Source organism: Leptopilina heterotoma, unplaced genomic scaffold (genome assembly GCF_015476425.1).
Source record: "Leptopilina heterotoma isolate Lh14 unplaced genomic scaffold, ASM1547642v1 Lhet_88, whole genome shotgun sequence".
Lineage (NCBI taxonomy): Eukaryota > Metazoa > Arthropoda > Insecta > Hymenoptera > Figitidae > Leptopilina > Leptopilina heterotoma.
Genome location: NW_025111191.1, coordinates 1446840 through 1462218, shown reverse-complemented (window position 1 = coordinate 1462218; position 15379 = coordinate 1446840). Strand labels below are relative to the sequence as shown.

The window sequence follows — 15379 nt, the reverse complement described above, 5'->3', positions numbered from 1 at the left end:
TTCCTTATTTTTTTTTTTTAGTTTTAATTTTAAATTCTTTACACGTTTTATCTTGACACTACGACTAGCCTAGCATCTCAAAATAATATTAATTGTAACGGATATTATTATTCATTATAATTAATATATTAGGTCATTAATGCCTCGCGGAAGAACGACTGAAGCTTTTTTTTCTCTTTTGGTTTTCTTGTGTTAAAATCTCAAACTTTAAATTTGCTTTTAGTTCTTAATTTCAAAATGTCTAAAATTTTCAAAATTTATTTTTTGGAAATTTTCATTTTCTATTTTAGAGTTGTTTTTAAAATTCAAGACTGTTTGCAAAATATTGTTCAAAGTTTGATACTTTAAGAGTGGGGAAAATTTTTTTTCAGTTATTCAGAATTGGATAAAAAAAATGTTCAATTTCGTTCGATTAGCTTTAAATTATTTGAATTTTTTTTTTTTTTTTTTTGATAATTGAAAGAAAATTATGACAAATTTAAACATGTGGAAACTTGAAGTTTATTTTGAACTTGTTTAAATTTATTGTAATTTTTTTTTTAATTTTGTGTAATTCATTTAAATTTTGTATAATTTTTTCTTAATTTTGGGTAATTCGTTTTAATTTTGTGTAATTTTTTCGTAATTTTGTTTAATTCTTTTGTAAATTTGTGTAATTTATTATAATTTTGTATAATTTTTTGCAATTTAGTATAATTTATTATAATTCATTATAATTAACTATAATTTATTATAATTTATTATAATTTATTATAAACCTTTATAATTTAATGCAATTTATTATAATTTACATTATATACTGAAAAAAATTTTATTTCATTCAAATAACAGATGGAAAAATCTCTAATGTTTGCTTAGCATCAAATAAACATTTATTTGAATCAAATAAATGATCGTTTATTTGATTTAAATAAATAACGGTTTATTTGAATCGAATAAAATTTTTTTTAGTATTTATTAAAATTTATTCCAACCGGTTTAAAATTCTTAAGAATATTTTGAATTCGAAAAATACCAAAAGTATCAAATTTTGTTTAATCAATTTGATACTTTTGATATCAGTTCGATAATTTTAATTGTGGTAAAAAAATGTCCCTATATTTTTTTTACACTCGGAATAAAAATTATTTGCCTAAAATTTTACTTCATTGAAGAATTGTTCGCAATTAGAAATAAGTCCCAAAAGAATGAAAGAATTCAATTTTAATTTCCAACTTCAATTAAATCTCAAAACTAAAGATTTGAATTTTATTTTTTAAATTCAGTTAAATCTGATCTTATTTAAATTAAATAAATTTAATTTTATTTTTCAAATTCAATTAAATTTCAAAAATAAAATTTAATTTTACTTGAATTCTATACTTAAAATTGAAGTTTGATTAAAATTGAATTGCAAAAAATAAAAAAAATGCTAATATTAAAATTCTCCTGATAAAAAATCCCATCGTTCTAATATTATTCTCCGCTGAAACACAGATTGCAAAAAGAAAATGTCCTTTAAACAATCAGTTTGTCCCCGCATTAATGCATTTTTGGTCCAATAGCATTAAAAGTGTTACACAATAAATTTGCTGATTTGAATTTTTTTTTTAAATCTGTAATTTCACTAAATTTTTTTTCGCGAAGTTTTTTTTTTTGTTTGCCCTTCGTGAAAAGTTGGTTTATTCATTCGCTCGCTTTTACTTTTCACTCGCACGCTCTCCCTCTTTTGCACGAAAAAACTAATAATAATAATAATAATGTTGCGTCACGTTTATCGTACTTTACCTCTGTGGCCTATACAATACATTAAAATTTTTTGTTTGTTCTCATATTTACAATTTGAAGAACCCGAAAGTTCAAGCAAAAAAAAAACTTATTTGGTATGAATACCTTTTCTAAGAAAAGAAAGTTTTTTGCATTCTGCAGATTGCAACTTTGGAGTTCTCGTCATCGAGTCATCTCCAAAGGGCCGAAAAATAATAATCCTCGTCACGTATTGCAAACACTTTTCCGCGAGAGAATTTCCCTCTCTATTCTTTAATACGTTAATTTTGTTAACAAAAAAAAAAACGATAATTCACAGCACGTGACGAGTATTAATATACAAAATCGTCACTAAAATAGTAAACGACGTGAAATTGAGCGCTTTGCGATTAATTTCAGATCGTTCCATTCCTCGTCTCGAAGAATTTTTTTTCTATCAATTCATAAAAAGTTCTTTGAGAACACTTTTCGTGAATTGATAATAAAGAAAAAATTGATTTTTTTAGAACAATTTGATTTTTTTTTTTGGTAACGATTTTGTGTTGGCGAAAATTTCTAAAAATCACCTCAATGTATAAAAGGATTTTGATTTTTAAAAAAAGTCAACTTATGCGCGAATTCGACCTTCTCATCGTGGACCACTTGTCAATCGGTTTTTATTGAGGTGCTCGATAAAATTGTCATCTCGCCCAAATTAATTGACACGCTTATTCGAGTTTTGTATTCCTATCACTCAAAGTTTTGAGTTTCGGATATAAGTGATCCGCTCGCCATGTCCGCATCGGTGACAAATGTTTGGCGACGGTTTTTTGTTTTTTTTTAAATTTTTTATGATGATCTCTAGGTGTTACGCTTTCGTTTTCCTCTCGCTCGGTTTCGATATGTTACTAAGGATACCTGATGCGCTTCCATCGACGGTCAACCACGAGATTAAGGTCCTTCTCAGCCGTCGCGGTGTCATTGTTTCTTCTTCATCTTCTTTTCATTAAAAATTCTTCTCTGCCGATCATCAAGCAATCACACTCGATGCTCGCTGATTAAATTGGGGATGTGAGCACACCTTTACTCCAGTTGCTCAAGGAAATTTGGGCTCTTGAAGTACTCTGGTACCGGATCGTCTAGCCTCGAGATCACTTTGTAGATTGACTTCTTCCAGGATTGTTCCGTATCCTTACCACCTTGAATTGCTTTGAAAAATTCTTTCAAAGTCTGCTCCACAACGTACCTAAAGTTGCCAGGCACCTGTAACAAAAGGGAATTTAGTCTCTTGCTGTTTTCTTCTAATTTGTTTAAAGACATTCAAAAGCAGCGTGACAAAAATTTTTTGCTTAGCTCCAATTTTTAACAACTTCCAACATTTTCAACGTATCCAACATTGTCAAAGTTTTCAACACTGTAAACGTTTTCAACATTGTAAACATTTTTAGCATTTGTTAGCATGCAGTTGTCGCATGCAAAAGAGCAGTTTGCAAAAGGAATTTTCCAAAAAAATAAAGAAACGAAAAGAAATGTTTATAGCATTGTGCGTTGTTCAGTTTCAATTGCGCACCTGGGGACCCCATACCTCAATGTGGTTGTTGCGGTTGTAGTGAAGATTGAGAACTCGATAGATTTCCGAATCACCTCCAACTCGTAGATCATCAGAATTCTTCACACCTTCCGATACAGCTTGTCTCGCGTACTTTTCCATCTGGATATAGTAGAACTCCCTGTAACATAGAAAAAAAAAGATTGCAAATTAGAGACACTTTTATATAGAAATCACCTTCAGAAAAAGGCGCGCCTTCTCTTTTGCAAAGAGAGGCGAACATGAGGCAAGGGAGGAGGGAAGAGATTGAGTCACTAATGCGGTAAAGATATGTGCATTGCCACTAATTAATTAAAGATCGATATACTAAAGAGCGCGTAGAGATGACGCAAAGAGAATACTTGCCACTCTCTTTGCAGAGAGAAAAATATTCGCTCTCTTCTCTTGTCGTCGTACAAGTCTAAAGGTGAGTTCATTCGGAAAAAAAGAGCACGCGACGTCGCCCACATTTCAAAGGGGCTGGGACGAACGCCTCCACGTTTATAATGGTGTAAAAACGAGCTATCTAAGAAGACTCGAGAAGCACACACACACACACACACACACACACAGAAAAAAATACTGCGCAAAAAATACAGTATAAGTCAGTAAAAGACCTGGAACAGTTTAGTTTTCTGTTAATTAACGAAACCTTTGGGGAAAATAAAACTAAATTACTAATTGGCAACCCGTTAATTATACAGATGATGACCCGCCAACTTTTTTCAAAAATGCATGTATAAATATTGTCAGTGAATTAATTACAAGACAGCAAAAAAAAAAGAAGGATAAGAATTATATATTTCTCACAAGGGAATATGATGATGGTTAGGGAAAAGACTTTGTCATTAAAGTATATTATTGCGCATACATGAGGCACTCTCGGCGTTACGCGAATCTCACGAGAGATTCTCCTCGTGAATCTTGTGAAAATCGAGGAGAATTCTAAAGGAAATATTTACGGTTCACTGGAAAAAGCAGTTTGATAACTCTTGTGTCTCGAGGATAATTTTTAAGATTGCTTCTGATTCAGCAAGCACACGATTGATATGCGCTGATAAAAATGCGCTGATTTTCTTGCTTTGGAAAAAATTGTCTGGGAGTTTATACTTGCGATTCTAGAGTGAGAAAAAGGATTCCATCTAGAGAAAAAATATGTTTGCGGTATCTAGAAGATCTTTCATCAGCAAGAAACAATTTTCTTTGATTAGCGGTAGCAAGCGTAGTGTTCGTAATAAATACGAGACACTTGAACGTCTCTTCGACATCAGCAGGGAGGGTGTCTATAATCCTTATTCAACCACCCATCGAACAGCATTCGTCGAATCGAGCTTCGTCGAATCGCCAAGTATATAGAATGTTCAGTTATACGCTTTTCGGATTGCTGGCAAAATCTTGATGATATTCGCCGAGTGCCTAATTAAAACAGACACTCCTGGAGACAGAGAGAGACAGCGCGCGGTACGAGAGATGGATTACGATGTCGCATAATGGTTTTGTAAGAGTGCAAGAGGGAGAGGACTAGGTTTTTTTTTCCCTCTAGTCATTTGAGAGTATAGGACGACAAAAAAAAAAGAGCCGAGTGCTAGAATTGCCACTCTTCGAACTGCATCAAAGTACGAAGAAGAGCAACCTCAAGAGAGTGAGAGATATGGAGACGTGAAAAAAAATAAAGAGAGGACCAACGAGTTCATTATCGTATTGTGTATAATTAGAATAATAAGCTCTTGACTGCCTCGGGGTCTTCTTGCGCATCGTTGAAGCAGGGGACGAATTGATAGACTGAGAGAAGGAGAAAAGAGTGAGAGATATTTCACCAGCAATGAGGGTGTGATTATTAGCATCTAATTACGAGACGCTTCGTTGCCGCTAAGAGTAACAAGAATGCTTCCAAATGCCAACCTCTTTTCTCAATAACAATAATGCAGTGGCTCTTTCTTCCCACCGCTAATTGCTTTATACCACACTGTATACTTATACTTTATTTAAAGAAAATTGATTTCATGATTTCAGTTCTAACAAAATCTTGTTTTTTTGATTTCACATGATGCAGATGATGCAGACTATCGATGGCATAAGTGGACCTTTTCAGAAAGATGGAAAGGTATTTATAAGAATTATCCTTTTGTTTCTTTTAATTCAATCTGAAAGTATTTGAATAATATCGAAAATTTCGAAGAGACTTTAGTATATCAGTGGGAAAAAAATCAAGTTACGGATGTGGCTAAAAGTCGTTTCTCCCCTGTTTTCAAGTGACTCGTTGAGACGTCGTACTTCTCGTCTTACACACTCTATTCAAGAAACTCCTCCCCTCTTTTTTTCAACCGTTACACTCAGGTGGCCGACCTTTGACAATGCTTTTCTTGATCTTCTAACCCTGCGAAGCAGTCCGGAAACTTTCCCACAGTTGCGCCTCGAGAACGATGCCAAAATTTATCAAACCCCTCCAATCGACCATCATCCCCCCAATTAACAACCTTTCTTAAAAATCCCCTAACAATCAAAACTAAAAATAGAAATTTAAACTAAAGATGAAAACTAATAGGAATTAATAGAAATTAAAAATCACACGGCAATTTAATGAGCAGCATCATGTTGATACAGAGCAAAGAAAAATGCGCAACTAGATATGTATATGTAAAGAATAATTTTGCCTGGTCGCATTTGATATTTGTCCAGCAGAGCGTATGAGTCTGTATTCAGAGGGCGCGTTGAAAAAAGGTGTCGCTCAGGGTCTTGATGTTGCACCCTTCTTAATTAGTAATTAACACTTTAACGCCATCAACTCTAGACACTCAGGTATGCGCGACAAGGCGCGTGTGTATTAATAAAAAAAAAAACCCCCGCGACATTTTTGCAAAAAAAAACCGAATCTAAGAGTGAGCCGAGGGAAAATCACGTAATTAAAATACAACTTAACAAGTGATTACTTGATTCTATTTCATGGCGGTAGCGTAGCAATTATGATGTATTTTTATAGCTAAGGGTTTATCACGTCGGAGAAGGAGACGCGAAGGGTGAAAAGAAGCAGCAAAAACCGCAAGCAAAGCTTGAGAATGCAACATGATGGGGTCGACTTTTTTTCAGTTAATTTCAATATTCGCGAATCTACTTTTCGTTGCGAACGGGAAATTTTTTTATCTTAGGCTAACCTTTCAGCCTAAAACTTAGCTTTTAACCTAGGCTAAAATTTAGGATACAACCGAACTAAAGATCATCTTAGAGCTTATCTAAAATTTAGGTTTAGGATACAACCGAACTAAAAATCACCTTTGAGCCTAGAGCCTATCTAAAATTTAGGTTCAGGACCCAACCGTCCTAAGAATCACCGAATAGAAAGTAAAGCACGATCGCCAATTAGTTATGTTAACTCCTGGGTGGGAAGCATCGATAAAAAAAAGAAGGGGTGAGAGAATGAGAGAGGTTGTGTATCAGTTTGGATGTAATTTAATAGGGAGTAATGAAAAACTTGTGATGCGCTCTTGGACCCTTTTCATCTTTCAGTTGTCTCGTCATCACCCTAAGCCACTTTTTTTCACGGACAAGTTTCTAAGCTTCGGACAATCGAGCGCGATCGTATGGCAGATGTGCCTTCGACAATCAGTGTGTTTTCTGGGCCCCGGGTCGACTGGCTGCCGCCCTTTTATAAAAGAAAAGGGAGGCCGAAGAACAGGGGTCCAGGGACTAGAGAAGTTCATGGGTGAGAAGGGACGAGACGTGACAGAAACGACTGGAGAGAAAAAGAAAGAGAGAAAAATAGAGTGTGTGTGTGTGTGTGTATGTGTGTGCAAAAAGGGGAGCCGCGTGCCGCACGCGCCGATCTTACAATGAGCACTTCGTCTGCCCCCTACGTTTTTACCCCCGCTAGTACATCTGGCTGCCTTAAAACTCCTTTCTCCCTCTTGTCATACTTCTTTTTTTCTTCAACCGGTTTCCCCTTCTACTACCACCATTCATCCACTAATCTTCAGTTACTGATTTTTTCGAATCATCATTATCTACTGAATGTTTGTTTTCGTTCGAAACATGGTAGAAATTGTTTTCGATCTGTTCCATCTTTGGAACATCTTCCCATCATCTTCTGATTTTTGATTACTGAAACTTTGATACAAAGCAAACAACTTTTAGATTTTCTTGAAATGTCCAATGCTACTAACACTATTCACTTAAAAGAATCAGTTTGCAATCGGTACCAAAAAGTGCGTGCATAAAAAATCATAAGTTGATCCAAATTCGGAATCAAAAATCCAACCGAAATAGACAGATAGGGATTCAATATTTAAGAGATTGAAAATAAATTCAAAAACATTCGAACGACTTCAAATTAGCTTCTTGGAGATTTAGCAACAACAATAGAACTAGGCAAGGCGAATACAAAACGCGAACAATAAAATTCAACCTGTTCAAAAGAATCTAAATTGAATCGAATTTTTTTCTATTCATTTTCTATTCTATTTTTTTTCCAAACAGAAAACTTTCGTTTCGTTTTAAGGAGACACACACGGATTTTCGTGTGTTTCACTCTTAAGGGGGCGGGGGCAGCTGCTTTGAGCGGTTTTACTCTTGAATAGACCGCGGTCCACCCCTCCTTTTGCCATAACGGTTTTGCCCCCATCCCCCTTTCTATATTCACCCCAACGTCTCTGATGCCAACATATCGTATCGGATGATTCGTGTTCTCACTGCACTTTGAGCTTTTTTTTCCTTTCTTTCTTTCAATTTTTTTTTTTTATTATTATTCAATCGATCCGTTACCATCTCTTTCTCCCGGTATCATATACCTATATATATATATAATAGCGCAAAGTGTCCTTCTCCATCTTCAGAAATATTTCGACAGGTAGTTTCATCAACCTGACACATATTTCATTGTTATTTTTCCCTTTTTCACTTTTGAAACCCTACTCGTAATTTTTCATCCTGAGATAGACGAATTCTTGTCGATTTGTTGTGAATTTGGTGGTAATTTATAATTAGGGTGTGATTCAAAAAATGGTGGAGAATAATAAAATTGTCGTAAAATTTAAGTCAAATGTGGGAATGGAATAATTTAACATTGTCAAATATAGAAATCGTATAATTGAACTTTGCCAAATATAGAAATGGTATAATTTAACATTGCCAAATACACAAATAGTGAAATTTAACATCGCCAAATATTGAAATCGTATAATTTAACATTGTCAAATATAGAAATCGTATAATTTAACATTGTCAAATACAGAAATAGTGAAATTTAACATTGTCAAATATAGAAATCGTATAATTTAACATTGCCAAATACAGAAATAGTGAAATTTAACATTTCCAAACATTGAAATCGTATATTTAACATTGCCAAATATAGAAATGGTATAATTTAACATTGCCAAATATAGAAATTGTATAATTCGACATTGTCAAATATAGAAATAGTAAAATTTCTCTAGAATTAGAAAAGAATTTTTTATTAATAGTCGAAATTAGAAATGTATGATTTTAGCACCTAGAATCATTTTATATTTTAAAATTTAAAGGAACTATTTTTTCACAGTCAATAAGGGGGGGAAATTATATACTTGTATTCGAAGGAGTTTATAACTGGTTCGCAGTGGTGGGGGAAAAATGGCAGATGAATTTTTGACCTTAAATTTTTTGCACATCTGTCCCGAAAAAGTTTCTTGAATGCTTGCCGGAATGACAATGAGGCAGTTAAGTCCTCGCTGCATTTACACAGTGGAAAAGGAGAGAAAGAGAAAAAGAGTAAAAGAGAGAGAGAGATTCGGATGTATTTATATATATATGCAAGTAATGCACTCTCTCACATTCTCGGGAGGGAATTGCGAGACAAAACGGGAGCATGCACGCAAGAGCGTAGGAGAAGGGTTGCCTAGGTTAAGGACACGGAAAACATCCTTTGTCGAATACCCTATCGGGACCGCTCAACCGCCCGGCAACTCGTTCATATCGCTGAGAAAAAATCAATAATTCTTTGTTGTCAAGTTTACCTCCTGTCATGCCATGCTAAACCATATTACGTCGAGCCGATTCGTCCGAGTGCGCGAGAATGAGCAGCAGAAAGAAATTCACGAAAGTCAATTCTATACTCTCGAAAAAAAACAAAAAAAAAAAAGAGACCGAGAAAAACAAACGGAGCAAATTCCCCTCCCCCCACCAAAACATTTTCCCTTTCTCTCTCTCTTTCTTAAAACTTTCTCTATTTTTAATTTTTAAATAATTAATAAATAAAATCATTTTCTATTTTATAATCTTGCAGTAATAATTCCCAATAGACTTTCTATAAATAGTTTGAAAAATAAGCCGAGGAGAAAAATATGGTTAAAAAGACAAGCATCAGTGGCGTAGAAAATAAATTAGCGTCACTACTCGCGCATAATACACGCACCTATATAGCCATAAAAGAAAAATAGATCGATAGATTCTATATACTTTGTATTATGTACATAAAAATAAAGGTATAGAGAAAAGAAAAAAATCGAGAGAAAGAAAGAGAGAGAGAGAGAGAAGGGAGTTTTAGTAAAATCGGAGGAGGGGGTGTAAATGAGAAAGGACCATCTTTTTTATTTTCCACCCTTCGTTCGCCATCTCCAAAAATAAAAAAGAAGAGAAGTGTATTCGTGAGATCATCGCATGATCGGATCTATTTGGCGACCGTTACACGATGGAGGCGGAGAGAATGGTTTAGGTTTAGGGGCCAAACTCTCATGCCAGTGGGGCACTGGGTTAGTTAAGGGTGTTATCCAACCCTCCAAAGATTGCGAGTCTACTTTATATTGAGGATAGATTTTTTTTTCACTCCCGACAATTGAAAACGTTTTTTAATAATATGGTGATGAAATTTGACAATGTCAAATATGGGAATGGTAAAATTTAACATTGCCATATATAGAATTTTCTGCCATATACAGAAATAGGAAAATTTAACAGTGTCAAATATGAAAATAGTAAAATTTAGCATTGACAAATTTAGAAATGCTAAAATTTAACATTGCCAAATATAGAAATGCTAAAATTTAACATTGCCAAATATAGAAATGCTAAAATTTAACATTGCCAAATATAGAAATGCTAAAAATTTAACATTGACAATACAAAAATTGTAAAATTTAACATTGTCAAATATAGAAATGGTAAAATTCTTCTAGATCTGAATTAGAAACGAGTCCAGTGTTAATAGTCGAAATTAGGGGAAATTTTCCCAAATGTAAAAATAATTTTTTGGCTCTATATTGTCAAATATTTACTATTTTTACTTTTTGACAACTTTTTATACGGTTGAAATAATAAGTTTTTGTCAAATATAAAAATAGTACGAGTATTTAAATTTATGTTGTTAAATGTTTACTATTTAGTGTTCAATATTGTCAAATGTAGAAATAGTAACATTTAATATTGTTAAATATAGAAATAGTAAAAATTTAACATTGCCAAATATAGAAATAGTTAAATTCAAAAATTGCCAAATATAGAAATATTAAAATTTAACATTGTTAAATATAGAAATAGTAAAATTTAACATTGCCAAATATAGAAATAGTACAAATTTAACATTGCCAAATATAGAAATAGTAAAATTTAACATTACCAATTACCAAATATAAAAATAATGCCAAATATAAATTAAATATTATCCAGTCAAAGTGGTAAATATTACCAAATATAGAAATAGTAAAATTCGACAATGCCAAATATAGAAATACTAAAATTTAATTTTGCCAAATGTTAAAAATATTTTCAGAAAAAATAGAAAAACACTGGAGGGGGAATTATTTAAAAAAAAGGAAATCGAAAAAACAGAAACGTACAAAAGTGGAAAAATGAGAATTGGTAAAGTTATAGAAGAACCTGTGTGTCATTTGATATTTTTGTCAGTAAAACGATATCGACGCTAAATTGCATCTGTCTCTTGCATCGACTCCCGAGACGAGATCAAAAGATTCATAATTCTCTCATTAAACCGTCATCCAAAATAAAAAAAAAAAAATATTGATGTTAAAGCAAATTTAAATTAAACGTTAAAGCAATTTTCCAATTTGTTACGTTTAAACAAAACGTTAAAAACAAATTTTAAACAACGAACAATTTTGATACTTTTTTTTATTTTTTTTAAACAATATTTTAGCCAAAAATTTCTCTGTATATAAATAGAATATTTTTGTGAAAATATATAAATTATCATAAATCCCCTGGATTTGAGGAGATTTAATACCATCATTCAACAGATTACTTATGTGATAGAAGGATATTTATCAGTCATTATTTGGGTCTTGGCGACAAAAGGAGAAAACCTATTTTGCAAAGTGCTTCGTCATTGCTCTTCAGAATGAGGAGAATTGTATTCTTACGAGTCGCAATATTGGGGAATGATTTCGATTCATTGCTGCTGGGAAAAAAAAAGAAAGGGAAGGAGAGGGGGGATAGGTCGTTTAAATACAGTTATACAACGTCGTATGTAAATCGCCCATATGTCAAGTTAGCTTCTAAGTGTTCCGAAAGCAAAACCACTCATGCGGGTGGCGCAGCAAGTTACTATTCGACTATCTTAGGCACTATTATACGGGCTACAAGTAGGCCGTATTCGAAATTCATTGTCGTTAGGCGATTAACCTCGCTGCTTTTCTTGTCCATTGTCTGAATATCTTTTTTTTTTCAATATTCCTTATTCTCTTGTTCTTTACTTTAGTTCGTTTTTTTTAAATTCTTATTTGTAACTAAAATAATTTTTTTCTACAAAAAGAAATTGTTTTTAATTATTTCAACGAAAAAAGAAAATTAATTTTAGATGTAAAATTAAATTTTGACTAAAAAATCGATGAATTTGAATTGAAAACGAGGGGAAAATTACGTTAGGGAAATTTTACGGAGAATTAGTAGAAATTTTTACTGTTAAAATTATATTTTATTATGAAAAAATTTACTATTTCAACCAAATGTAAAAATTTGCCCAAATTTTTACATTTGGTTGAAAAAATAAGTAAAAAGAAAAAAAAAGTGAAAAATAAGTAAAAATAAAAGTGAAATAAGTAAAAAAAAAATAGTACAAGGTAAATTCTCTCTTGAATTCTAGTCAAAAATTTAATTTTTACATTTCCAAACAGTTTCGAATATCGAATTCAGAAAAAATAATATTTTTCCCTAAACATTTTCAAATGAGATTAAATTTTTATTTTTCATTTGCAAAATAGAAAAATATTCGCTAAAAAAGCAAAAAAAAAAGGGGAAAAAATTATTTTACTTGGACGTGAATTTTAAATGGAGATTTTTTTTCGAGGTCTGCACAGTGATGCATCGCAGTAGTTGAAAGAGAGACCCCGGGTTGAAATCGGAAGAGTAGAGACGAGGAAACAGGGGGTGAACGGCCAACAAGCAGGAAAAGAGAGACAGTGTGAGGGAGGAGTGGTGGAGGAGGAGGAGGAGGGAAGCTTGACGAGAGAGGGTTTTCAAATGAAATCAATTCAGAGTCGCTGTCCAGCCGAACGTTACCCCCGCGAGAGAACTATATAGAGATAAATGTTGGCCGAAATGTAGCAATTTCACGCCGATTCCTGCATTTCCAATTCGACACTTGAAGTCTCACGAGAGAACAGGAACGTGTCGCACTGTGAATTTTCAAGCAACTTCATCGAGCCTAAATGTATTATATTTTTTCACCCCCCAGACCCCTGTCCCCCACCCCCTGAGCCCCCTCTCATGAGAGTATATTTTCAAGTTTCAATTCACTCCACAGTGAATTCTCTCCTTTTTTAAAAAAAAATTTTTTTCTCTCTTTTTTCAAAAACTTAAATTTTCTCTCTTTTTTTATTGAAAGAACTTAAATTTTCTCTTTTTTAATTCAAAAACTAATTTTCTCTCCTTTTTTTTATTGAATGAACTTAAATTTTCTCTCTTTTTTTTATTCAAAAAGAACTAAAAATTTCTCTCTTTCTCTCTCTCAAAAAATTTGAGTTTGAGTCTCAATTTTCCACAAGAGAAAATATTTTCTTTTTTCCTCCCAATTTTTACATCTATACATTCAATACCTTTTCGAAAAATAATTTTTCTTTTGATTTCGTGATCTTTTTTCTTTTTTGCGGGTTAATTGGGACTTTTGTAACAATTGTTTTTTTTGTTATTTTCCATTTTTCATTTTTTTTTTGCTGCTTTCAATGTGTAATGGGTTAAATAAAAGAGGATTCGATCCTTTACTCAATAAAATCCCTCTGCTATTGAAGTTGAGGCAGTAAATTTTGTTAAAAAATGTTTTTCGCCGTCGGTTGCAAATTAAATCCTTCATGGAGCGCGGCAGTGAGGAATTGTGTGGAAAGGGCGAGAGAGAGAGAGAGAGTGAGAGAGAATGTTACCCCTTTCTACTTTTCCGCCATCGCGGCGAATACAAAGCCGATTAGGGCGGGACACTGAAATATTATCATTCCAACATTTTTTCGCAAAGCCGATTGACTGTCTCCCTAACGTTTTTTACGCATTAGACTAAAGAAAATACATTTTTTTTTTTTTGGGCAAAAATCTTTTAGGTATAAAAAAAAAATTCTAGTCGGATTAATGAGCTCGTCAATTTTTTTGTTCACAAAAAGAGTCGTTAACTATCGCTTGAAAATGAAAATATAATCAAAATCTGCGCTCGAGAGTATATAGAGGGGGTGTGGGGGGAGGGGGTTTTTTTCTGGAAAGTTTTTTTTTATGGCAAAACATTAATTTTTTTTTATTTCTTTTTTTTTTTGGTATTAATATCCGCGTGCGCAGTGTTTATTATTTTTAAATTTGATTAAGTTTCGGGGGAAAAATTGATAGCAGTGAAAAATTGATAGTATTGAAAAATTGAAAGCGGGGGAGGGGGGGGATTAAATACTTTTTCTTCTTTTTATACTTTTTGTTCTCCATTTTTTTACTCTCTTGTATTTTTTGTTCTTTATTTTTGTTCCTTTCTTGTATTTTTTGTTCTTCATTTTTTTACTCTCTTGTATTTTTTGTTCTTTATTTTTGTACCTTTCTTGTATTTTTTGTTCTCCATTTTTGCTCCTTTCTTGTACTTTTTGTTCTCCATTTTTTCCCTTTCTTGTACTTTTATTACTTTGTATCTTATTATCAATTTTTTCGTATTCTTCCTTCTTTATTTCACACTTTTCACTATTCTTCCTTTTTCAATAAAATTCGTTAAATAGTTTAAAATGTTCTCCATTTTGTAACTTTTCTTCAATTTTTTGTTCTCTATTTTTTTCGTCTTTTTGTACTTTTTATTACTTTTTATTTTGTTGAATTATTAAAATATACAAATATTAATATTCACTTTATGATATTCTTCACTTTTTATTATTCTACACTTTTTAGTATTCTTCACTTTTGAATTTTTATTTGCAAAATAGTTTTTCAAAATGTTCTCCATCTTTTTATTTACTTGTATTTTTGTTCTCCATTTTTTTCGCTTTTTTAATATTTTTATTGCTTCGTTTTTTATTATTTACTTTTCTATACTTTTCACTTTTTTAGTATTCTTCACTTTCAGTATTCTTCATTTCTCAATATTCGTCAAACAGTTTTTGAAAATATTCTCAAAATTTTTTCTTTTCTCTTTAAATTTAGCGTAAAAACTCAGGAGAGGAAAAAAATGGAGAACATTTTGAAAAACTATTTGGCCAATATTATTGAATAATACAGAAAAAGTTGAGAATACTAAAATTAAACAATTAAAAAAATTTGCATAAAGTGAGTAATATACGAAGAAAAAAATGAAGAACGTTTTGAAAAGTAATATTGAAAAATGAAAAGTGAAGAATACTGAAAAGTGTAGAATACTAAAAAGTGAAGAATACTGAAAAGCGAAGAATACTGAAAAGTGTAGAATACTAAAAAGTGAAAAATAACGGAAAGTAAATAATAAGACACGAAATAATAAAAATACAAGAAGGAAAAAAATACAAAAAAAAAAATACAAGAAATCGAAAAAAATAAAATACAAAAAAATACAAGAAAACAAAAAAAAACTAAGGAACATTAGTAAAAAACTAGTTTGGAAAATAATGAATTTTCAAGAGATATATATGTATATATATATTGGGGTGGCTGAATAGC

The 15379-nt window shown here is 32.1% G+C and overlaps 1 protein-coding gene across 7 annotated transcripts in view; it reads right to left on the bottom strand.

The window, feature by feature from the left end:
• Nucleotides 1-821: 821 nt before the first annotated feature.
• LOC122511604 (homeobox protein prospero) overlaps nucleotides 822-15379 on the bottom strand; it is a 198420-nt gene continuing 183862 nt past the window's right edge. For 5 of the 7 annotated variants that reach the window (XM_043626969.1, XM_043626963.1, XM_043626966.1 and 2 more), the window contains exons 7-8: nucleotides 3296-3455; nucleotides 822-2988 (exon numbers count right to left, since the gene is read on the bottom strand). In XM_043626969.1, the coding sequence (XP_043482904.1) occupies nucleotides 2809-2988; nucleotides 3296-3455 (340 nt within the window). In that variant the 3' untranslated portion in view covers nucleotides 822-2808. The remainder of the gene's footprint in view (nucleotides 2989-3295; nucleotides 3456-15379) is intronic. The other 2 variants (XM_043626967.1, XM_043626968.1) reach the window with 1 other exon arrangement.